The sequence below is a fragment of the Oncorhynchus mykiss genome, chromosome 23 (assembly GCF_013265735.2).
Source record: "Oncorhynchus mykiss isolate Arlee chromosome 23, USDA_OmykA_1.1, whole genome shotgun sequence".
In the NCBI taxonomy this organism is placed as follows: Eukaryota; Metazoa; Chordata; class Actinopteri; order Salmoniformes; family Salmonidae; genus Oncorhynchus; species Oncorhynchus mykiss.
The window spans coordinates 7,829,203-7,856,702 of NC_048587.1; the positions used below are offsets into that span (position 1 = coordinate 7,829,203).

General features: G+C 38.7%; 1 protein-coding gene across 6 annotated transcripts in view; it reads left to right on the forward strand.

The window, feature by feature from the left end:
• The window catches only part of LOC110510387 (paired box protein Pax-2a), a 76,588-nt gene that overhangs the window by 48,662 nt on the left and 426 nt on the right, over positions 1-27,500 (forward strand). For 4 of the 6 annotated variants that reach the window (XM_036959947.1, XM_036959946.1, XM_036959948.1 and 1 more), the window contains 3 exons: positions 18,226-18,327; positions 24,380-24,466; positions 24,764-27,500. The exon at positions 24,764-27,500 is cut by the window's right edge and continues 426 nt beyond it. In XM_036959947.1, the coding sequence (XP_036815842.1) occupies positions 18,226-18,327; positions 24,380-24,466; positions 24,764-24,912 (338 nt within the window). In that variant the 3' untranslated portion in view covers positions 24,913-27,500. Of the gene's footprint in view, positions 1-18,225; positions 18,328-24,379; positions 24,467-24,744 lie in introns of all 6 variants that reach the window. The other 2 variants (XM_036959950.1, XM_036959951.1) reach the window with 1 other exon arrangement.

The window sequence follows — 27,500 nt, forward strand, 5'->3', positions numbered from 1 at the left end:
CTTGTTCTGAACTAGTTTACCTGGTTAAATAAATTGAAATAAATACAATTATTATTGTACATTATTGTGTGTACAGCATAAAAGTCAAATCATGTAATGAAGTTTACAAGCTTGATTACAGTTACAGTCTTGCTCATGTATAACAAGGGAATATATTTGCATTGGTTTGTACCAAATCTTTACCACGCATACATTTAGCAATATTCCACAAAGTCCCCACATTCTTTGGAATTATCAATCGATCAACAAATCAATAAATCAATCAATACACCCATTAATCATAATGGTGTGTTCAGGAGTGAAAAGCCCATTGACTCTTGGAGAGCTGACTCCTGAAGCTGTAGTTAGTTGTCCCCTATCCAGATGACTCCAGGAGGTCAACTCAACGAGGTAAACTGAACCGTACTCTTGAGACTGTGAAGCACGGGGCCCTCAAGACGTTAATGAAACCAAGGGCCCTTCAGCTATTGTGCCGTGCTTAGTCCTACACACAATGTGCTCTGTGTCTGTCCACCCCCTGTGTATGTGCTCTTATCCATGAATACTGCCCCTCTAGCCTTTACCCCATACAACCCGCTCTCAACACACACACACACACACACACGCACGCACACACACAAACACACACACACACACACACACACACACACACACACACACACACACACACACACACACACACACACACACACACACACACACACACACACACACACACACACACACACCACCCTCTCTGTGTAGGACACCCCACCTACTCCAACAGTTCTCTTTGACTCCTTATTACACACTGGTCTGTAACTAACTAATTCTTATTACATACTGGTCTGTAACTAACTAATTCTTATTACATACTGGTCTGTAACAAACTAATTCTTATTACATACTGGTCTGTAACTAACTAATTCTTATTACACACTGGTCTGTATAACAAACTAATTCTTATTACACACTGATCTGTAACTAACTAATTCTTATTACACACTGGTCTGTATAACTAACTAATTCTTATTACACACTGGTCTGTAACTAACTAATTCTTATTACATACTGGTCTGTAACAAACTAATTATTATTACACACTGGTCTGTAACTAACTAATTCTTATTACACACTGGTCTGTAACTAACTAATTCTTATTACATACTGGTCTGTAACAAACTAATTATTATTACACACTGGTCTGTAACTAACTAATTCTTATTACACACTGGTCTGTAACTAACTAATTCTTATTACATACTGATCTGTAACAAACTAATTCTTATTACACACTGGTCTGTAACTAACTAATTCTTATTACATACTGGTCTGTAACAAACTAATTCTTATTACATACTGATCTGTAACTAACTAATTCTTATTACACACTGATCTGTAACAAACTAATTCTTATTACACACTGGTCTGTATAACTAACTAATTCTTATTACACACTGGTCTGTAACAAACTAATTCTTATTACACACTGGTCTGTAACTAACTAATTCTTATTACACACTGGTCTGTAACTAACTAATTCTTATTACATACTGGTCTGTATAACTAACTAATTCTTATTACACACTGGTCTGTATAACTAACTAATTCTTATTACACACTGGTCTGTAACTAACTAATTCTTATTACATACTGGTCTGTAACAAACTAATTATTATTACACACTGGTCTGTAACTAACTAATTCTTATTACACACTGGTCTGTAACTAACTAATTCTTATTACATACTGGTCTGTAACAAACTAATTCTTATTACACACTGGTCTGTAACTAACTAATTCTTATTACATACTGGTCTGTAACAAACTAATTCTTATTACATACTGATCTGTAACTAACTAATTCTTATTACACACTGATCTGTAACAAACTAATTCTTATTACACACTGGTCTGTATAACTAACTAATTCTTATTACACACTGGTCTGTAACAAACTAATTCTTATTACACACTGGTCTGTAACTAACTAATTCTTATTACACACTGGTCTGTAACTAACTAATTCTTATTACATACTGGTCTGTATAACTAACTAATTCTTATTACACACTGGTCTGTAACTAACTAATTCTTATTACTCATGAATGGTCTGCCATTCACATGAATGACATCACTGCACTAAAAGAAAACCTTCCCTTGAAAAACTATTTCACATATCAATAACCATGTGTATGTTAAAGGCTGAATGTTACAGACCAGTTATTATTATTGGACCATGCTGGTCATTTATGAACATTTGAACATCTTGGCCATGTTCTGTTATAATCTCCACCCGGCACAGCCAGAAGAGGACTGGCCCACCCCACATAGCCTGGTTCCTCTCTAGGTTTATAATCTCCACCCGGCACAGCCAGAAGAGGACTGGCCCACCCCAAATAGCCTGGTTCCTCTCTAGGTTTATAATCTCCACCCGGCACAGCCAGAAGAGGACTGGCCCACCCCTCATAGCCTGGTTCCTCTCTAGGTTTCTTCCTAGGTTTTGGCCTTTCTAGGGAGTTTTTCCTAGCCACCTGCATTGCTTGCTGTTTGGGGTTTTAGGCTGGGTTTCTGTACAGCACTTTGAGATATCAGCTGATGTATGAAGGGCTTTATAAATAAATTTGATTTGAAATACATTTGAAATACAAAATACATTTGATTTGATTTGAAACTAGCCTACAGTAGTTTACAGTTATTTGATCACCTGCTGTATACTTTAGGCTGATCCACATTTGTTTCCTCCATTAATGGCATGCAGTTGATCGTTATGGTCGGTTGAGGAGAGAGGCGACCGTGTCAGAAACACTTGTATTATCTTGGCCCTTTCTGCACCTCGTATCAGCTGCACTGCCGTTATTAACTGAAATAAACAACAGCAATTGAAAACCAGACGTATGCGCAGTCAAAAGATGCCTTCATAAAACTGTCCTGTGGTATTATGGGGTATTATGGGGTGTTATGGTGTGTTATGGGGTGTTATGGGGTGTTATGGTGTGTTATGGTGCGTCCTGTGGTATCATGGGGTATTATGGGGTGTTATGGTGTGTTATGGGGTGTTATGGGGTGTTATGGTGTGTTATGGTGCGTCCTGTGGTATCATGGGTTATTATGGGGTGTTATGGTGTGTTATGGGGTGTTATGGGGTGTTATGGTGTGTTATGGTGCGTCCTGTGGTATCATGGGTTATTATGGGGTGTTATGGTGTGTTATGGGGTGTTATGGGGTGTTATGGTGTGTTATGGTGTGTCCTGTGGTATCATGGGGTATTATGGGGTGTTATGGTGTGTTATGGCTACTGGGGTCGCTCATTAAAGCTCCATTGAGACGTGATTTAACCCCAGTGAATCACAGTGTCCCTCATGGCTAAACAATATTGCAGGCGCCTCCCTCCTCTCTTTCCTTTTTCCCTCTCCGTCCCTTTGGCTGGCCTTCGCTGGGCCGGGGGGGGGGTGTGGGGGGGGGGGGGAGTCCGGAGCGCTCGGGAACTACGTGCCTGCAGCTCAAACAGCCTGGCTGCAGGGGTAGGACAGGGTAGGAAACCCAGCTGTCATGTCTAATTACAGGCTTGAATACGGAGCAGGGCTGAATAACTAACGCGGGGTCCGTAGTGACGCTAGCTACTAGCTCTGTTCAAGGGGCCAATACTGTACGGACAGACAAACTGGCTTTGGCTTTAGAAATACACTCGCAGTTTCAGGACTTTGTGTGTGTGTGTGTGTGTGTGTGTGTGTGTGTGTGTGTGTGTGTGTGTGTGTGTGTGTGTGTGTGTGTGTGTGTGTGTGTGTGTGTGTGTGTGTGTGTGTGTGTGTGTGTGTGTTCGAGGGAGAGGAGGAGAGGAGGTGGACAGGGTTCTGGGGTTCAGTAAAGCGTGCTATGTTTAGACTAGTTTGAATGCAGTAATGAACAGAGTTTTCCTCTTCAGTCTTCTACGTACTTCTACTGCTTGATTCTTTGATGTGGTTTCTGTCCCATGAGGCACTTGGTCTTTTGGCTTCCGACGTAGTATTAGCGGGAGACGAAGACAGAAGAGGAGTGACGGTTGGTTGTGTTGACAGTGTGTGATGATGATTCTGTTGACTGGCTTTGTGATTCCTGGGACACATTATCAGTCTGCAAATGTCTGTTAACTGAAAATTATAACTACCTTAATGTTAAAAGTACTTTATGCTTAGTACAACATCTCTATTTGAAGTGACAAAAGACTACTGTATATTTATTCTCTGGTCACTATAGACTACTGTATATGTATTCTCTGGTCACTATAGACTACAGTATATTTATTCTCTGGTCACTATAGACTACAGTATATTTATTCTCTGGTCACTATAGACTACAGTATATTTATTCTCTGGTCACTATAGACTACAGTGTATTTATTCTCTGGTCACTATAGACTACAGTATATTTATTCTCTGGTCACTATAGACTACAGTATATTTATTCTCTGGTCACTATAGACTACAGTATATTTATTCTCTGGTCACTATAGACTACAGTATATGTATTCTCTGGTCACTATAGACTACAGTATATTTATTCTCTGGTCACTATAGACTACAGTGTATTTATTCTCTGGTCACTATAGACTACAGTATATTTATTCTCTGGTCACTATAGACTACAGTATATTTATTCTCTGGTCACTATAGACTACAGTATATTTATTCTCTGGTCACTATAGACTACAGTATATGTATTCTCTGGTCACTATAGACTACAGTATATTTATTCTCTGGTCACTATAGACTACAGTATATTTATTCTCTGGTCACTATAGACTACAGTATATTTATTCTCTGGTCACTATAGACTACAGTGTATTTATTCTCTGGTCACTATAGACTACAGTATATTTATTCTCTGGTCACTATAGACTACAGTATATTTATTCTCTGGTCACTATAGACTACAGTATATTTATTCTCTGGTCACTATAGACTACAGTATATGTATTCTCTGGTCACTATAGACTACAGTATATGTATTCTCTGGTCACTATAGACTACAGTATATTTATTCTCTGGTCACTATAGACTACAGTGTATTTATTCTCTGGTCACTATAGACTACAGTATATTTATTCTCTGGTCACTATAGACTACAGTGTATTTATTCTCTGGTCACTATAGACTACAGTGTATTTATTCTCTGGTCACTATAGACTACAGTATATTTATTCTCTGGTCACTATAGACTACAGTATATTTATTCTCTGGTCACTATAGACTACAGTGTATTTATTCTCTGGTCACTATAGACTACAGTGTATGTATTCTCTGGTCACTATAGACTACAGTATATTTATTCTCTGGTCACTATAGACTACAGTATATTTATTCTCTGGTCACTATAGACTACAGTGTATGTATTCTCTGGTCACTATAGACTACAGTATATGTATTCTCTGGTCACTATAGACTACAGTATATTTATTCTCTGGTCACTATAGACTACAGTATATTTATTCTCTGGTCACTATAGACTACAGTATATTTATTCTCTGGTCACTATAGACTACAGTGTATTTATTCTCTGGTCACTATAGACTACAGTATATTTATTCTCTGGTCACTATAGACTACAGTATATTTATTCTCTGGTCACTAGGGTGTAGACTACAGTATATTTATTCTCTGGTCACTATAGACTACAGTGTATTTATTCTCTGGTCACTATAGACTACAGTATATTTATTCTCTGGTCACTATAGACTACAGTATATTTATTCTCTGGTCACTATAGACTACAGTATATTTATTCTCTGGTCACTAGGGTGTAGACTACAGTATATTTATTCTCTGGTCACTATAGACTACAGTGTATTTATTCTCTGGTCACTATAGACTACAGTATATTTATTCTCTGGTCACTATAGACTACAGTATATTTATTCTCTGGTCACTATAGACTACAGTATATTTATTCTCTGGTCACTATAGACTACAGTGTATTTATTCTCTGGTCACTATAGACTACAGTATATTTATTCTCTGGTCACTATAGACTACAGTGTATTTATTCTCTGGTCACTATAGACTACAGTATATTTATTCTCTGGTCACTATAGACTACAGTATATTTATTCTCTGGTCACTATAGACTACAGTATATTTATTCTCTGGTCACTATAGACTACAGTGTATTTATTCTCTGGTCACTATAGACTACAGTGTATTTATTCTCTGGTCACTATAGACTACAGTGTATTTATTCTCTGGTCACTATAGACTACAGTATATTTATTCTCTGGTCACTATAGACTACAGTATATTTATTCTCTGGTCACTATAGACTACAGTATATTTATTCTCTGGTCACTATAGACTACAGTGTATGTATTCTCTGGTCACTATAGACTACAGTATATTTATTCTCTGGTCACTATAGACTACAGTGTATTTATTCTCTGGTCACTATAGACTACAGTATATTTATTCTCTGGTCACTATAGACTACAGTATATTTATTCTCTGGTCACTATAGACTACAGTATATTTATTCTCTGGTCACTATAGACTACAGTGTATTTATTCTCTGGTCACTATAGACTACAGTATATTTATTCTCTGGTCACTATAGACTACAGTGTATTTATTCTCTGGTCACTATAGACTACAGTATATTTATTCTCTGGTCACTATAGACTACAGTATATTTATTCTCTGGTCACTATAGACTACAGTATATTTATTCTCTGGTCACTATAGACTACAGTATATGTATTCTCTGGTCACTATAGACTACAGTGTATTTATTCTCTGGTCACTATAGACTACAGTATATTTATTCTCTGGTCACTATAGACTACAGTATATTTATTCTCTGGTCACTATAGACTACAGTATATTTATTCTCTGGTCACTATAGACTACAGTATATTTATTCTCTGGTCACTATAGACTACAGTATATTTATTCTCTGGTCACTATAGACTACAGTATATTTATTCTCTGGTCACTATAGACTACAGTATATTTATTCTCTGGTCACTATATCAAATCAAATGTATTTATACAGCCCATCTTACATCAGCTGATATCTCAAAGTGTTGTACAGAAACCCAGCCATAAACCCAAAACAGCAAGCAATGCAGGTGGCTAGGAAAAACTCCCTAAAAAGGCCAAAACCTAGGAAGAAATCTAGAGAGGAACCAGGCTATGAGGGGTGGCCAATCCTCTTCTGGCTGTGCCGGGTGGAGATTATAACTGAACATGGCCAAGATGTTCAAATGACCAGCATGGTCAAATAATAATAATCACAGAAGTTGTTGAGGGTGCAACAGGTCAGCACCTCAGGAGTAAATGTCAGTTGGCTTTTCATAGCCGATCATTGAGAGTATCTCTACTGCTCCAGCAGGTCTGGGACAGGTAGCACGTCCGGTGAACAGGTCAGGGTTCCATAGCCGCAGGCAGAACAGTTCAAACTGGAGCAGCAGCACGTCCAGGTGGACTGACGACAGCAAGGAGTCATCATGCCAGGTAGTCCTGAGGCATGGTCCTAGGGCTCAGGTCCTTCGAGAGAGAGGAAGAAAGAAAGAAAGAAAGAAAGAGAGAAAGAGAGAATTAGAGAGTGCATACTTAAATTCACACAGGACACCGGATAAGACAGGAGAAAAACTCTGACCCTAGCCCCCCGACACACAGACTGACCCTAACCCCCTGACACATAAACAACTGCAGCATAAATACTGGAGGCTGAGACAGGAGGGGTCAGGAGACACTGTGGCCCCATCCGATTATACCCCTCTTGACAGGGCTAAACAGGCAGGATATTACCCCATCCACTTTGCCGAAGCACAGCCCCCACACCACTAGAGGCATATCTTCAACCACCAACTTACCATCCTGAGACAAGGCCGAGTATAGCCCACAAAGATGCGGCACAACCCAAGGGGGTAGCGCCAACCCAGACAGGAAGACCACGTCAGTGACTCAACCCACTCAAGTGACGCACCCCTCCTAGGAACAGCATGAAAGAGCACCAGTAAGCCAGTGACTCAGCCCCTGTAATAGGGTTAGAGGCAGAGCGTCCCAGTGGAGAGAGGGGAACCGGCCAGGCAGAGACAGCAAGGGTGGTTCGTTGCTCCAGTGCCTTTCCATTCACCTTCACACTCCTGGGCCAGACTACACTCAAACATAGGACCTACTGAAGAGATGAGTCTTAAATAAAGACTTAAAGGTTGAGACCGAGTCTGTGTCTCTCACATGGGTAGGCAGACCATTCCATAAAAATGGAGCTCTATAGGAGAAAGCCCTGCCTCCAGCTGTTTGCTTAGAAATTCTAGGGACAATTAGGAGGCCTGCGTCTTGTGACCGTAGCGTACGTGTAGGTATGTACGGCAGGACCAAATCAGAAAGATAGGTAGGAGCAAGCTCATGTAAAGCTTTGTAGGTTAGCAGTAAAACCTTGAAATCAGCCCTTGCCTTAACAGGAAGCCAGTGTAGGGAGGCTAGCACTGGAGAAAGAGTGAACAAATTTATTGGGTTCTAGTCAGGATTCTAGCAGCTGTATTTAGCACTAACTGAAGTTTATTTAGTGCTTTATCCGGGTAGCCGGAAAGTAGAGCATTGCAGTAGTCTAACCTAGAAGTGACAAAATAATTGATTCATTTTTCTGCATCATTTTTGGACAGAAAGTTTCTGATTTTTGCAATGTTACATAGATGGAAAAAACCGTCCTTGAAACAGTCTTGATATGTTCGTCAAAAGAGAGATCAGAGTCCAGAGTAATGCCGAGGTCCTTCACAGTTTTATTTGAGACGACTGTACACCCATCAAGATGAATTGTCAGATTCAACAGAAGATCTCTTTGTTTCTTGGGACCTAGAACAAGCATCTCTGTTTTGTCCGAGTTTAAAAGTAGAAAGTTTGCAGCCATCCACTTCCTTTTGTCTGAAACGCAGGCTTCCAGCGAGGGCCATTTTGGGGCTTCACCGTGTTTCATCGAAATGTACAGCTGTGTGTCATCCGCATAGCAGTGAAAGTTAACAATGTTTTCGAATGACATCCCCAAGAGGTAAAATATATAGTTAAAACAATCGTGGTCCTAAAACGGAACCTTGAGGAACACCGAAATGTACAGTTGATTTGTCAGAGGACAAACCATCCACAGAGACAAACGGGTTTCTTTCTGACAGATAAGATCTAAACCAGGCCAGAACTTGTCCGCGTAGACCAATTTGGGTTTCCAATCTCTCCAAAAGAATGTGGTGATCGATGGTATCAAAAGCAGCACTAAGGTCTAGGAGCACGAGGACAGATGCAGAGCCTCGGTCTGATGCCATTAAAAGGTAATTTACCACCTTCACAAGTGCAGTCTCAGTGCTATGATGGGGTCTAAAACCAGACTGAAGCGTTTCGTATACATTGTTTGTCTTCAGGAAGGCAGTGAGTTGCTGCGCAACATCTTTTTCTAAAATTTTCAAGAGGAATGGGAGATTCGATATAGGCCGATAGTTTTTTATATTTTCTGGGTCAAGGTTTGGCTTTTTCAAGAGAGACTTTATTACGGCCACTTTTAGTGAGCTTGGTACACATCCGGTGGATAGAGAGACGTTTATTATGTTCAACATAGGAGGGCCAAGCACAGGAAGCAGCTCTTTCAGTAGTTTAGTTGGAATAGGGTCCAGTATGCAGCTTGAAGGTTTAGAGGCCATGATTATTTTCATCATTGTGTCAAGACATACAGTACTAAAACACTTGAGTGTCTCCCTTGATCCTAGGTCCTGGCAGAGTTGTGCAGACTCAGGACAACTGAGCTTTGGAGGAATCCGCAGATTTAAAAAGGAGTCTGTAATTTGCTTTCTAATGATCATGATCTTTTCCTCAAAGAAGTTCATGAATTTATTACTGCTGAGGTGAAAGGCATCCTCTCTTGGGGAATGCTGCTTTTTAGTTAACTTTGTGACAGTATCACAAATAAATGTTGGATTGTTCTTATTTTCCTCAATTAAGTTGGAAAAATAGGATGATTGAGCAGCAGTAAGGGCTCTTCGATACTGCACGGTACTGTCTTTCCAAGCTAGTCGGAAGACTTCCAGTTTGGTGTGGCACCATTTCCGTTCCAATTTTCTGGAAGCTTGCTTCAGAGCTCGGGTATTTTCTGTATACCAGGGAGCTAGTTTCTTATGACAAATGTTTTTAGTTTTTAGGGGTGCGACTGCATCTAGGGTATTGCGCAAGGTTAAACTGAGTTCCTCAGTTAGGTGGTTAACTCATTTTTGTCCTCTGACGTCCTTGGGTAGGCAGAGGGAGTCTGGAAGGGCATCTAGGAATCTTTCGGTTGTCTGAGAAATTATATCACGACTTTTAATGCTCCTTGGTTGGGGTCTGAGCAGATTATTTGTTACGATTGCACACGTAATAAAATGGTGGTCCGATAGTCCAGGATTATGAGGAAAAACATTAAGATCCACAATATTTATTCCTTGGGACAAAACTAGGTCCAGAGTATGACTGTGGCAGTGAGTAGAACCGGAGACATGTTGGACAAAACCCATGATGATGGCTCTGAAAGTCTTTTGGAGTGGGTCTGTGGATTTTTCCATGTGAATATTAAAGCCACCAAAATGTAGAATATTATCTGCTATGACTACAAGGTCCGATAGGAATTCAGGGAACTCAGTGAGGAACGCTGTATATGGCCCAGGAGGCCTGTAAACAGTAGTAAATGTTTATTTATTCTCTGGTCACTATAGACTACAGTATATGTATTCTCTGGTCACTATAGACTACAGTATATTTATTCTCTGGTCACTATAGACTACAGTATATTTATTCTCTGGTCACTATAGACTACAGTATATTTATTCTCTGGTCACTATAGACTACAGAATATTTATTCTCTGGTCACTATAGACTACAGTATATTTATTCTCTGGTCACTATAGACTACAGTATATTTATTATCTGGTCACTAGGGTGTAGACTACAGTATATTTATTCTCTGGTCACTATAGACTACAGTGTATTTATTCTCTGGTCACTATAGACTACAGTATATTTATTATCTGGTCACTAGGGTGTAGACTACAGTATATTTATTCTCTGGTCACTATAGACTACAGTGTATTTATTCTCTGGTCACTATAGACTACAGTATATTTATTCTCTGGTCACTATAGACTACAGTGTATTTATTCTCTGGTCACTATAGACTACAGTATATGTATTCTCTGGTCACTATAGACTACAGTATATTTATTCTCTGGTCACTATAGACTACAGTATATTTATTCTCTGGTCACTATAGACTACAGTGTATTTATTCTCTGGTCACTATAGACTACAGTATATGTATTCTCTGGTCACTATAGACTACAGTATATTTATTCTCTGGTCACTATAGACTACAGTATATTTATTCTCTGGTCACTATAGACTACAGTATATTTATTCTCTGGTCACTATAGACTACAGTATATTTATTCTCTGGTCACTATAGACTACAGTATATTTATTCTCTGGTCACTATAGACTACAGTATATGTATTCTCTGGTCACTATAGACTACAGTATATTTATTCTCTGGTCACTATAGACTACAGTGTATTTATTCTCTGGTCACTATAGACTACAGTATATGTATTCTCTGGTCACTATAGACTACAGTATATTTATTCTCTGGTCACTATAGACTACAGTATATTTATTCTCTGGTCACTATAGACTACAGTGTATTTATTATCTGGTCACTATAGACTACAGTGTATTTATTCTCTGGTCACTATAGACTACAGTATATTTATTCTCTGGTCACTATAGACTACAGTATATTTATTATCTGGTCACTATAGACTACAGTATATTTATTCTCTGGTCACTATAGACTACAGTGTATTTATTCTCTGGTCACTATAGACTACAGTATATTTATTCTCTGGTCACTATAGACTACAGTGTATTTATTCTCTGGTCACTATAGACTACAGTATATTTATTATCTGGTCACTATAGACTACAGTATATTTATTCTCTGGTCACTATAGACTACAGTATATTTATTCTCTGGTCACTATAGACTACAGTATATTTATTCTCTGGTCACTATAGACTACAGTATATTTATTCTCTGGTCACTATAGACTACAGTATATTTATTCTCTGGTCACTATAGACTACAGTATATTTATTCTCTGGTCACTATAGACTACAGTATATGTATTCTCTGGTCACTATAGACTACAGTATATTTATTCTCTGGTCACTATAGACTACTGTATATTTATTCTCTGGTCACTATAGACTACAGTATATTTATTCTCTGGTCACTATAGACTACAGTATATTTATTCTCTGGTCACTATAGACTACAGTATATTTATTCTCTGGTCACTATAGACTACAGTATATTTATTCTCTGGTCACTATAGACTACAGTATATTTATTCTCTGGTCACTATAGACTACAGTATATTTATTCTCTGGTCACTAGGGTGTAGACTACAGTATATTTATTCTCTGGTCACTATAGACTACAGTATATTTATTCTCTGGTCACTATAGACTACAGTATATTTATTCTCTGGTCACTATAGACTACAGTATATTTATTCTCTGGTCACTAGGGTGTAGACTACAGTATATTTATTCTCTGGTCACTATAGACTACAGTATATTTATTCTCTGGTCACTATAGACTACAGTATATTTATTCTCTGGTCACTATAGACTACAGTATATTTATTCTCTGGTCACTATAGACTACAGTGTATTTATTCTCTGGTCACTATAGACTACAGTATATTTATTCTCTGGTCACTATAGACTACAGTATATTTATTCTCTGGTCACTATAGACTACAGTATATTTATTCTCTGGTCACTATAGACTACAGTATATTTATTCTCTGGTCACTATAGACTACAGTGTATTTATTCTCTGGTCACTATAGACTACAGTGTATTTATTCTCTGGTCACTATAGACTACAGTATATTTATTCTCTGGTCACTATAGACTACAGTGTATTTATTCTCTGGTCACTATAGACTACAGTATATTTATTCTCTGGTCACTATAGACTACAGTGTATTTATTCTCTGGTCACTATAGACTACAGTGTATTTATTCTCTGGTCACTATAGACTACAGTGTATTTATTCTCTGGTCACTATAGACTACAGTATATTTATTCTCTGGTCACTATAGACTACAGTATATTTATTCTCTGGTCACTATAGACTACAGTATATTTATTCTCTGGTCACTATAGACTACAGTATATTTATTCTCTGGTCACTATAGACTACAGTATATTTATTCTCTGGTCATTATAGACTACAGTATATTTATTCTCTGGTCACTATAGACTACAGTATATTTATTCTCTGGTCACTATAGACTACAGTGTATTTATTCTCTGGTCACTATAGACTACAGTGTATTTATTCTCTGGTCACTATAGACTACAGTGTATTTATTCTCTGGTCACTATAGACTACAGTGTATTTATTCTCTGGTCACTATAGACTACAGTATATTTATTCTCTGGTCATTATAGACTACAGTATATTTATTCTCTGGTCACTATAGACTACAGTATATTTATTCTCTGGTCACTATAGACTACAGTATATTTATTCTCTGGTCACTATAGACTACAGTATATTTATTCTCTGGTCACTATAGACTACAGTGTATTTATTCTCTGGTCACTATAGACTACAGTGTATTTATTCTCTGGTCACTATAGACTACAGTATATTTATTCTCTGGTCACTATAGACTACAGTATATTTATTCTCTGGTCACTATAGACTACAGTATATTTATTCTCTGGTCACTATAGACTACAGTATATTTATTCTCTGGTCACTATAGACTACAGTATATTTATTCTCTGGTCACTATAGACTACAGTATATTTATTCTCTGGTCACTATAGACTACAGTATATTTATTCTCTGGTCACTATAGACTACAGTGTATTTATTCTCTGGTCACTATAGACTACAGTATATTTATTCTCTGGTCATTATAGACTACAGTATATTTATTCTCTGGTCACTATAGACTACAGTATATTTATTCTCTGGTCACTATAGACTACAGTATATTTATTCTCTGGTCACTATAGACTACAGTATATTTATTCTCTGGTCACTATAGACTACAGTGTATTTATTCTCTGGTCACTATAGACTACAGTGTATTTATTCTCTGGTCACTATAGACTACAGTGTATTTATTCTCTGGTCACTATAGACTACAGTGTATTTATTCTCTGGTCACTATAGACTACAGTGTATTTATTCTCTGGTCACTATAGACTACAGTGTATTTATTCTCTGGTCACTATAGACTACAGTGTATTTATTCTCTGGTCACTATAGACTACAGTATATTTATTCTCTGGTCACTATAGACTACAGTATATTTATTCTCTGGTCACTATAGACTACAGTGTATTTATTCTCTGGTCACTATAGACTACAGTGTATTTATTCTCTGGTCACTATAGACTACAGTATATTTATTCTCTGGTCACTGGGGTGTAGACTACAGTATATTTATTCTCTGGTCACTATAGACTACAGTATATTTATTCTCTGGTCACTATAGACTACAGTATATTTATTCTCTGGTCACTGGGGTGTAGACTACAGTATATTTATTCTCTGGTCACTATAGACTACAGTATATTTATTCTCTGGTCACTATAGACTACAGTATATTTATTCTCTGGTCACTATAGACTACAGTGTATTTATTCTCTGGTCACTATAGACTACAGTATATTTATTCTCTGGTCACTATAGACTACAGTATATGTATTCTCTGGTCACTATAGACTACAGTGTATTTATTCTCTGGTCATTATAGACTACAGTATATTTATTCTCTGGTCACTATAGACTACAGTATATTTATTCTCTGGTCACTATAGACTACAGTATATTTATTCTCTGGTCACTATAGACTACAGTATATTTATTCTCTGGTCACTATAGACTACAGTATATTTATTCTCTGGTCACTATAGACTACAGTGTATTTATTCTCTGGTCACTATAGACTACAGTATATTTATTCTCTGGTCACTATAGACTACAGTATATTTATTCTCTGGTCACTATAGACTACAGTGTATTTATTCTCTGGTCACTATAGACTACAGTGTATTTATTCTCTGGTCACTATAGACTACAGTGTATTTATTCTCTGGTCACTATAGACTACAGTATATTTATTCTCTGGTCACTATAGACTACAGTGTATTTATTCTCTGGTCACTATAGACTACAGTGTATTTATTCTCTGGTCACTATAGACTACAGTATATTTATTCTCTGGTCACTAGGGTGTAGACTACAGTATATTTATTCTCTGGTCACTATAGACTACAGTATATTTATTCTCTGGTCACTATAGACTACAGTATATGTATTCTCTGGTCACTATAGACTACAGTGTATTTATTCTCTGGTCACTATAGACTACAGTATATTTATTCTCTGGTCACTATAGACTACAGTATATTTATTCTCTGGTCACTATAGACTACAGTATATGTATTCTCTGGTCACTAGGGTGTAGACTACAGTATATGTATTCTCTGGTCACTAGGGTGTAGACTACAGTATATGTATTCTCTGGTCACTAGGGTGTAGACTACAGTATATGTATTCTCTGGTCACTAGGGTGTAGACTACAGTATATGTATTCTCTGGTCATTAGGATGTAGACTACAGTATATGTATTCTCTGGTCATTAGGATGTAGGCCATAGTATGGAGGTCATTATACCTGCGCTGTAAAACCAAGTGTTTAGGATCTGAACAGCTTTCTGTAACACTTTGAAACACATCAAGGCACTTTGAATTTCAGTGAAAACGTGTCACAGTGTTTAGATTGTAAAGACCAGTGCTTCTTTGCTCTACTACTTGTTAAACACATGAACACGTTTATTCAGTACAAGTCATTAGGTTTTGTACACTAAACACTGGTGGGTGTTGTTTTAACACTGTAGGGTGTAATGCCATATTTGCATATTTCCCAGCATGCTTTTCGAATGAATGTGAGCGATAACCACCAATCACTGTGTTTGTTAGTGACAGAGATATGATTGTTACCTTCAATAACTTCTACTACTGAAGCCTACACCAGATGACTGACTAAGCGAATGTGTTTCAATTAAAACTGAACCCTTAATGACCTCATATTATATATGTCATACGGTCATTTAGTTATGGCCTAGTTATCCTTGACATTGAGGTTTGAAAATCCTGGCTCACGGGCCACATCAGACCTGCAAGTCACAATATGCTGGTTTGTGAAGTGATTAGTTGTTCCTATCAGAATCCAGCCAGAGGGAGGAAAGCAAAGAATTAGAATATTTCAGTCAGAATGGTTGCTATGGTGAAGGACTTAACAAACAAGACGACCTAAACCAGGGCTACCCAACTGGTGATTTCACTATTTATTTTATTTTTGGAAATCTGTTCCAAAGGATTCCTATTCATAATTAACATCTACTTGTATATGTGATCATATACACACACAAGGTTTGAAATTATTACATTTTAGTCAAATACTAAGTTGGTTTGGGCTTCTTGCAGTCAATTTGAAGTCTACAAATGACTTGTAATTATGTTCAGGACCCCTGACCAGCCGCTCAAAAAAAAATTGGGCCGTCAGCTGAATCTATCCGAAGACGCCCTGACCTAAACCATCTAAACTGGAACAACCATCTCAGTAACAGGTGGAATAAATCCAACCCCTTACCGATTGGCTTAGTTTAGAACAATTTGAGTTATCTTAATATAATTTATTCAATCAATGTGCATGAGGAAAAACAGATATTACAGCAAACTGTTCTAAAGATCAACAAAGCATGCTGGGAAATATGATAATGAGTGTGTGTGTCCCCCCCTGCTGAGAGAGTTAACTCTGAGAGATTTAGTGAAAATGAACTCAACACGGTTGAGTAACAACAACACCACGTGATTGAAAATATGTCTTGACTGTTCAGTTGTTCTGAAATGTAGGTAACGTAACAGACATTCATTCCTAACACTGATCTGAATTATAGACATGGAAAGTCACATCAATTTCCAATGACTAAATGCACTCTGAACAGGACAATGGAAAAGTATTTCAAATCTGAACACCTAGGAGATAGGTGTTTGCCTGGTTGGAAACTGACTGGAGAAAGCTGACTATCATGTTTAATATTGCGTTCTTAACACTTGTGTTTAAGATGGGAACCCTTAATGGCTAATCTAAACATCTAATGTTTCAGTTTCATACACAGACATTTAGGTTATAAACGTGTCACATGTTTCATGGTTTTACAGTGATTTACAATGACTCTTTTCTGTTCAAGGGAGATCGTGTGATTAGAAATGTGCGTCCCAAATGGCAGCCTATTCCCTACATAGTGCACTACTTTTGACCAGAGCCCTATGGACCCTATATGCCCAATGGGCCCTGGTAAAAAGTAGTTCATTATGTATGGAATAGGCTGCCATTGGGAACACAACCATGGTCCCGTTTCTAACCTCCATAAAGGTGTGGTTTAGTCCTGTTTCTAACCTCCATAAAGGAGTGGTTTAGTCCTGTTTCTAACCTCTAAGAGGTATGGTTTGGTCCTGTTTCTAAGGGGTGGTTTAGTCCTGTTTCTAACCTCTAAGAGGTATGGTTTGGTCCTGTTTCTAAGGGGTGGTTTAGTCCTGTTTGTAAGGGGTGGTTTGGTCCTGTTTCTAACCTCTAAGAGGTATGGTTTGGTCCTGTTTCTAAGGGGTGGTTTAGTCCTGTTTCTAACCTCTAAGAGGTATGGTTTAGTCCTGTTTCTAACCCCTAAGAGGTATGGTTTGGTCCTGTTTCTAAGGGGTGGTTTAGTCCTGTTTCTAACCTCTAAGAGGTATGGTTTGGTCCTGTTTCTAAGGGGTGGTTTAGTCCTGTTTCTAAGGGGTGGTGTGGTCCTGTTTCTAACCTCTAAGAGGTGTGGTTTGGTCCTGTTTCTAAGGGGTAGTTTGGTCCTGTTTCTAACCTCTAAGAGGTATGGTTTGGTCCTGTTTCTAAGGGGTGGTTTTGTCCTGTTTCTAACCTCTAAGAGGGGTGGTTTGGTCCTGTTTCTAAGGGGTGGTTTGGTCCTGTTTCTAAGGGGTGGTTTATTCCTGTTTCTAACCTCTAAGAGGTATGGTTTGGTCCTGTTTCTAAGGGTTGGTTTAGTATTTTGTCTTGGAGGACCATCTATTGATTGTGTTTGTTCTCTCTCTCTCTCTCTCTCTCTCTCTCTCCAGGTCGAGACATGGCCAACACAACCCTACCGGGTTATCCCCCTCACGTTCCCCCCACCGGCCAAGGCAGCTACCCCACCTCAACACTGGCCGGAATGGTTCCTGGTGAGTCTACTTTTTTTGTAGATATTACATTTTAGTTTAATATGTTATTTTCATTTCAAGATTGTGTTAACTGTTTCTCAAATAAAGCAATGACCTGTAGAGTGGACATACAGCACACATGGTTACATGTAGGCTATCAAGAAACTAGTCCTGCTGGATAACTGAGAGACAGACAGAGACATGGTTAAAGGACGGAGACAGAGAGAGACATGGTTAAAGGACAGAGACAGAGAGAGACATGGTTAAAAGACAGAGACAGAGAGAGACATGTCCTCTCAGTTCCACTCCAGTATCTTAACTCATTATCTCTCTGTGGTGTATACAGTGCATGAGGCATTCCCAGGAGCCGTCGATAAACAGCTAGCGATCTCCTCCTCCGTCTCCCTCCCAGTCATCCACTCGGCCTCCTCAGTGGTCAGAGCACCTCCCTTTCCTCCTCTACTTAACCTGCAGTTCAGGTTCACAACAAACAGTGAAGGGTCACAACACAGAGGCATGGGAGGCCAGTCAATATTTAAATCACTATCTCTCTAAGGAGGGTCAGGCTGTGCCAGGGCTAGTGTTTCACTGCCAGAACGAACACACCAACCAGACACTGGGGCGAGACGGGATGGGACAGGATGCATTCTGGTTACAGCACTGATTCACTGGTTGTTTCCTGGTATCCCCCCTCCCTGTGCACCTATACCCCAACCCAGCACAGGCAGCACAGCACCGCCATTTGTCTTTGAGCTGATCAACCCATGCGGAAAGGAAATCCAATCGAGTGCACAGCTGTGTTAGAAAATCATTAACCGATTACAGCATGCTCAAATGGCTTCAGGATTCAGACCCGCTCTCACCCCCCTCCCCCCCCCCCCCCCCCCTCCCCAGTTTCAGCATAGAGTATCAACAACACACACAGAACCTTCACAAAGTATTCACACTCCTTGACTTTTTCCACATTTTGAGGTGTTTTGCAGCCTGAATTTAAAATGGATTCAGTGTCACTGATACACACAGTACCTCATAATGTCAAAGGGCAATTATGTTTAAATGTTTACAAATGAATTAAAAATGAAAAGCTGAAATGTTGCGAGTCAATAAGTGTTCAACCCCTTTGTTATGGAGATCCTAAATAAGTTCAGGAGTAAAAATGAGCTTAACGAGTCCCATAATAAATTGCATGGACTCTGTATCCAATAGTAGTGTATAACATGATTTTTAAATGACCACCCCACTTCTGTACCCTCTGGTCCCTCAACCACAAAGACCAGGGAGGTTTTTTTCTCCATTGGTTTGCAAAGAACGGCACCTATTGGTTGACAGTGAATATCCTTTTGAGCATGATACAGTTATTAAATACAGCAATACTAAACAACCAACTTGACAGAGCTTGAAGAATTCAACAAATAATAATAATGGGCAAATATTGTACAATCCAGGTGTGGAAAGCTCTTAGAAACTTATCCAGAAAGACTCTGAAATCACTGCCAAAGGTGATTCTAACACGAATTGACTCAGGTGTGTGAATACTTATGTAAATTAGTGGGGGGGGGGGTATTTTATTTTATACAAATGTTAGAATCTTTCTTCTACTTTGACGTTACAGTATGTAGATAATTGACCAACAAAAAGAAGACAATTCAATCCATTTGAATGACTCTTTGTAACACAACAACACGTGGAGAAAGTCCAGGGGTGTGAATACCCTGTGAAGGCAGTGTAACTGCTACTGTGAAGTATGAATTAAACACAAAGAGATGTGCTCTTTGTCTGGTTAATACACATGGGGTTTTGACGTTGGGCAGTCACATGGTTAAAATATTGTATTTATGTTTGTTTGTGATATGTACATTGTAACTCTTTGTACTGGTAATTACATGAGTACTTCAACAGTGTAGTCACTGTAATTACATGAGTACTTCCACAGTTAAAGTGACTGTGATTACATGAGTACTTCCACAGTGTAGTCACTGTATTTACATGAGTACTTCCACAGTGTAGTCACTGTGATTACATGAGTACTTCCACAGTGTAGTCACTGTGATTACATGAGTACTTCCACAGTGTAAAGTGACTGTAATTACATGAGTACTTTAACAGTGTAAAGTCACTGTGATTACATGAGTACTTTCACAGTGTAAAGTGACTGTAATTACATGAGTACTTTCACAGTGTAAAGTGACTGTAATTACATGAGTACTTTCACAGTGTAAAGTGACTGTAATTACATGAGTACTTTCACAGTGTAAAGTGACTGTAATTACATGAGTACTTTCACAGTATAAAGTGACTGTAATTACATGAGTACTTTCACAGTGTAAAGTCACTGTGATTACATGAGTACTTCCACAGTGTAAAGTCACTGTAATTACATGAGTACTTTCACAGTGTAAAGTGACTGTAATTACATGAGTACTTCAACAGTGTAAAGTCACTGTGATTACATGAGTACTTCAACAGTGTAAAGTCACTGTGATTACATGAGTACTGCAGTGTAAAGTCACTGTAACTACATGAGTATTTCCACAGTGTAAAGTCACTGTAATTACATGAGTATTTCAACAGTGTAAAGTGACTGTGATTACATGAGTACTTCAACAGTGTAAAGTGACTGTAATTACATGAGTACTTCAACAGTGTAAAGTCACTGTGATTACATGAGTACTGCAGTGTAAAGTCACTGTAACTACATGAGTATTTCCACAGTGTAAAGTCACTGTAATTACATGAGTACTTCAACAGTGTAAAGTGACTGTGATTACATGAGTACTTCAACAGTGTAAAGTGACTGTAATTACATGAGTACTTCAACAGTGTAAAGTCACTGTAATTACATGAGTACTTCAACAGTGTAAAGTCACTGTGATTACATGAGTACTGCAGTGTAAAGTCACTGTAACTACATGAGTATTTCCACAGTGTAGTCACTGTATTTACATGAGTACTTCCACAGTGTAGTCACTGTAATTACATGAGTACTTCAACAGTGTAAAGTCACTGTGATTACATGAGTACTTCCACAGTGTAGTCACTGTAATTACATGAGTACTTCAACAGTGTAAAGTCACTGTGATTACATGAGTACTTCCACAGTGTAGTCACTGTAATTACATGAGTACTTCAACAGTGTAAAGTCACTGTGATTACATGAGTACTTCCACAGTGTAGTCACTGTATTTACATGAGTACTTCCACAGTGTAGTCACTGTAATTACATGAGTACTTCCACAGTGTAGTCACTGTAATTACATGAGTACTTCAACAGTGTAAAGTCACTGTAATTACATGAGTACTTCAACAGTGTAAAGTCACTGTGATTACATGAGTACTTCCACAGTGTAGTCACTGTATTTACATGAGTACTTCCACAGTGTAGTCACTGTAATTACATGAGTACTTCCACAGTGTAAAGTCACTGTGATTACATGAGTACTTCCACAGTGTAGTCACTGTATTTACATGAGTACTTCCACAGTGTAGTCACTGTATTTACATGAGTACTTCCACAGTGTAGTCACTGTAATTACATGAGTACTTCCACAGTGTAAAGTCACTGTGATTACATGAGTACTTCCACAGTGTAAAGTCACTGTGATTACATGAGTACTTCCACAGTGTAGTCACTGTATTTACATGAGTACTTCCACAGTGTAGTCACTGTAATTACATGAGTACTTCCACAGTGTAGTCACTGTAATTACATGAGTACTTCCACAGTGTAGTCACTGTAATTACATGAGTACTTCCACAGTGTAGTCACTGTAATTACATGAGTACTTCCACAGTGTAAAGTCACTGTGATTACATGAGTACTTCAACAGTGTAAAGTCACTGTAATTACATGAGTACTTCCACAGTGTAAAGTCACTGTAATTACATGAGTACTTCCACAGTGTAGTCACTGTAATTACATGAGTACTTCCACAGTGTAAAGTCACTGTAATTACATGAGTACTTCCACAGTGTAAAGTCACTGTAATTACATGAGTACTTCCACAGTGTAGTCACTGTAATTACATGAGTACTTCCACAGTGTAGTCACTGTAATTACATGAGTACTTCCACAGTGTAGTCACTGTATTTACATGAGTACTTCCACAGTGTAGTCACTGTAATTACATGAGTACCTCCACAGTGTAGTCACTGTAATTACATGAGTACTGCAGTGTAAAGTCACTGTAACTACATGAGTATTTCCACAGTGTAAAGTCACTGTGATTACATGAGTACTTCCACAGTGTAAAGTGACTGTAATTACATGAGTACTTCCACAGTGTAGTCACTGTAATTACATGAGTACTTCCACAGTGTAAAGTGACTGTAATGTAACGTGCTCTCTATTATTTCCATGACAGTCAGTTCATCTGGTTGGAGATGGAGAACACAATGTGTTTTTTTGTCACCACGTCTTATCAAATATATATATTTTTTTTATCACACAGTCGTTCTCATCAGTCATGAGCCACCAGCAGTAACATGGTGCTTGGTGGCTCGCCTTTAAACCCTTCATTTATCTGACCCGCAGACACTAAGATTTAGTGACAGGCCCCAAACACTGTTAAAATCTCAGCCTTTTATTGTCTCATAAAAGAATAAAACGTGTTGGACCAACAGCATTGCTCACTGGCATGGTCTAAGTTACTTCCTGCCCGCACTGAACTTCTGTGGCACAAAACAGCTAGACCTGGGGGTTCAGATCTATAGAAAAGGGTTGCCTTTCCTCGGAGGAAGTCTATAACAAGAGTTTATAATGCCATTTCAACCACCAGAAAGGATGCTAGCAAATGTGTTAAAATCACAGTGTTTATGTCAAATACTTCAGAGTGGTATGATGTGGAATATAGACGAGGTACAGGACAGTAGATACTATGGTACAGGACAGTAGATACTATGGTACAGGACAGTAGATACTATGGTACAGGACAGTAGATACTATGGTACAGGACAGTAGATACTATGGTACAGGACAGTAGATACTATGGTACAGGACAGTAGATACTATGACAGCAGGTGTTAAGAGGTACAGGACAGTAGATACTATGACAGCAGGTGTTAAGAGGTACAGGACAATAGATACTATGACAGCAGGTGTTAAGAGGTACAGGACAATAGATACTATGACAGCAGGTGAGGTACGGGACAGTAGATACTATGACAGCAGGTGTTAAGAGGTACGGGACAGTAGATACTATGACAGCAGGTGTTAAGAGGTACAGGACAGTAGATACTATGACAGCAGGTGTTAAGAGGTACAGGACAGTAGATACTATGACAGCAGGTGTTAAGATGTACAGGACAGTAGATACTATGACAGCAGGTGTTAAGAGTGACAGGACAGTAATACTATGACAGTGGGTGTTGTGAGGTACAGGACAGTAGATACTATGACAGCAGGTGTTATGAGGTACAGGACAGTAGATACTATGACAGTGGGTGTTGTGAGGTACAGGACAGTAGATACTATGACAGCAGGTGTTAAGAGGTACAGGACAGTAGATACTATGACAGCAGGTGTTAAGATGTACAGGACAGTAGATACTATGACAGCAGGTGTTATGAGGTACAGGACAGTAGTTACTATGACAGCAGGTGAGGTACAGGACAGTAGATACTATGACAGCAGGTGTTATGAGGTACAGGACAGTAGTTACTATGACAGTGGGTGTGGAAGACCACAACTGTCAGATTTTCATCAGATCTTTCAGTCTTGCATCATTAAAATTAAATGGAGAGAAATAATAAGAACTAAGTAACTTGGTCTCACATTTTTTTTTTTTTACCTTTATTTAACTAGGCAAGTCAGTTAAGAACAAATTCTTATTTTCAATGACGGCCTTCAATGACAGTGGGTTAACTGCCAGATTAGTACCTTGTCAGCTCGGGAGTTTGAACTTACAACCTTCCGGTTCCTAGTCCAACTTTCTAACCACTAGGCTACCCTGCTAAATGACTATTAACTTACCCCCATATATGTTATATATGACGGGAAATGGCTAGCAAGTGAAAGAGTTTCACCAGATAATGGAATGGGACTTTAAAAATGCTAATTGTTTTGTATGTTTTACAGGGAGTGAGTTTACAGGAAACCCTTACAGTCATCCACAGTACACGACCTACAACGAGGCATGGCGGTTCAGCAACCCAGCATTACTAAGTGAGTATGACTGACTGGAGTCTTACAGCATATCACAACCACTACAGTGTTATTATATATATTTTTTAACATATTCCTTAAATTAATTATTTTTTAAATGCATTGCAACATTGTTTTATTGTATTAGACTTGGCCGTTATAATGAATTTACAACAGCTAACGGATACAACCGTTAGAATAGGAGTTATTGAGAAGACAACAGGAGACATAATTACAGTGTTTTGTGGGTTATGGTGGATGTCGTTTCCAACGGTCCATTTCTTCTGTTAACCTTCCAGGTTCCCCTTATTATTATAGTGCCACATCCAGAGGTTCCGGACCACCTACTGCTGCCACGGCATATGACCGCCACTAGTTACCATGGAAACCAAATCAACCACCACCACCACCACCTACACCATGACTACAACCATGGCTTCGGCAGCGTCCATGTTGCCCCGGTGTGAACAGAGGGCATGAGGTGATACCGTTAAGACAGCTAACAGGCAGCTCCATTTCCTGTATATCACACTACTACACACAACAGAAGAAGAACGGTCCTGCTGGATACCACACTACTACACACAACAGAAGAAGAACGGTCCTCCTGGATACCACACTACTACATACAACAGAAGAAGAACGGTCCTCCTGGATACCACACTACTACACACAACAGAAGAAGAAGGGTCCTCCTGGATACCGCACTACTACACACAACAGAAGAAGAACGGTCCTCCTGGATACCACACTACTACACACAACAGAAGAAGAACGGTCCTCCTGGATACCACACCACTAGACACAACAGAAGAAGAACGGTCCTGCTGGATACCACACTACTACACACAACAGAAGAAGAACGGTCCTGCTGGATACCACACTACTACACACAACAGAAGAAGAACGGTCCTCCTGGATACCACACTACTACACACAACAGAAGAAGAACGGTCCTCCTGGATACCACACTACTACACACAACAGAAAAATCCCTGATCGTTCGGGATACCATGCAGACAACTTCCCATCAACCATGAATTTGGAGACCTTCAAAGTAGTGAAAAATGTAAAATTCTTCGTTCTGATCTGCGTGACTGTACATTACCACTAGAGACGTTGAAAGACTATATATACACGTGATACTACTGAGGTTACTGAGGTAAAACAAAAATAAATAAATAAACAAAAAAAACTACAAGTTTTGAAAATGAAAAGGAGGAATTTGTATCTTTTCCTTTTTTGTAATGGTCCTCCGTTTGTTTTTTCCTCCTTCGTGGATCAAAACGTGACATTTACTTGACTGATCTGTCGGCTGACGGAGGAACCCGTCCTGAGCTGAGTGTCCAGTACAGTATAGTAGCAGGCTGTTGTTCCCCTTCCTTCTGCATCGGTCTGAACCTTCTACTCTACGGGCAGTGCAATGAGATCAAAAGCTAAAGACGTTGGCGTCGATGCGACTAAGGCTGCCGCAGCCTGGTTCCACCCCTCTATTACAAACAAACGTACAGTCATTTTTGTAACCAACCAAACGTTCAAGCATGATGAAATGAATCAGTTGCTTTTTTTTTTTGATGATGATGATGCCAGGAGCAGATTATAAGGCGGTGTTCTCTGTGATACACAATCAGACGGAGGGAAAATGAAAAGAAAACGAGAAAACGCTGAATTGATAAATGAGAAGGACATTGTGACATACCGTGGTCTTCTAATTTACAAGTTTTTAAAAAATAATAAAAAAAACCCTAGTAAATATATTCTTAAAGATTTTTTTATTTTGTTTTTATAATTGTTATTGACATCTTAATGAATTGCAAATAATATGCTTGACTTTTTGTTGTTGTCATTTTTATTTGTCAGGATACTAGAAATAATCAGGCAGAATCTATTTTGTATTTGTTTTTAATTTTGCACTATTTTTTGAGTTTTGACACACTGGGAGCGCTATTATGCAGACTTTGACCTGGAGGTTTGACACACTGGGAGCGCTATTATGCAGGCGTTTGAACCTGGAGGTTTGACACACTGGGAGCGCTATTATGCAGGCGTTTGAACCTGGAGGTTTGACACACTGGGAGCGCTATTATGCAGACTTTGACCTGGAGGTTTGACACACTGGGAGCGCTATTATGCAGGCGTTTGACCTGGAGGCTTGACACACTGGGAGCGCTATTATGCAGGCGTTTGAAACCTGGATGCCTATTTGTCTTGTTTTACAATATATTATTATGTTGAAGAAAGGAAGAAGAAACGTAGAACCATGACATCATCGCGACATCATCACGACATCATCGCGACATCATCACGACATCATCACGACTTCATCGTGACCTTTTTCGGTCCGGAGAGGCACTTCAGACGTCGCTGCTTTCTGTTGACCGTTTCCTTGACTTCCCGGTAGCATTATGTCCGGAGGTCGCTTTGGTAACACCACTGCAATTCCCCCAGTTTGTCTCTCTCTACCTTACGTAGTACGCTTACTATCCACACATACAAGTTAGCTAGCTAACGTTTTAAGTTTGAACCTAAGTCTTTGGCATTAAGATATTAGCATAACATTTGCTCATTTAAATTTAATTAAAAATTAAATTAAACTATTTTCCTTTGACTAACTAATTCAATCATTAATAGTCAAGTTTAATGGTTATTGCTTGCATCCTGCATGGCACCCGATTCCCTTGATAGTGCACTACTTTTGACCAGAAGTAGTGCACTACGTAGGGAATAGGGTTCCATTTGATACGCAGAAATAGTATCGTTAGTATAGTCATTTCATTCTGATGTGGCCTTCGTCACATAAGGAAACATACGTTTCAACTAAAAAGCAAAAGGCAAAGATTTCAGTTAAATGCCTTTAATCACATGCAGGTTGTTGTTGTTTTGTTTTTTTTAGTCAAGGTTTCAACTTCCTATATTTGTTTTGTTTTTTTCGTTTTGTCGTATAAGACGTCAAGTGACTTATCCAGTTGGTTTGTCTTGAAAATCACACCGGTAACACCGACCTGGCTGGAAGAATGGGGGGAAAAAAACGTGATTAAACATTACCTTACATCGT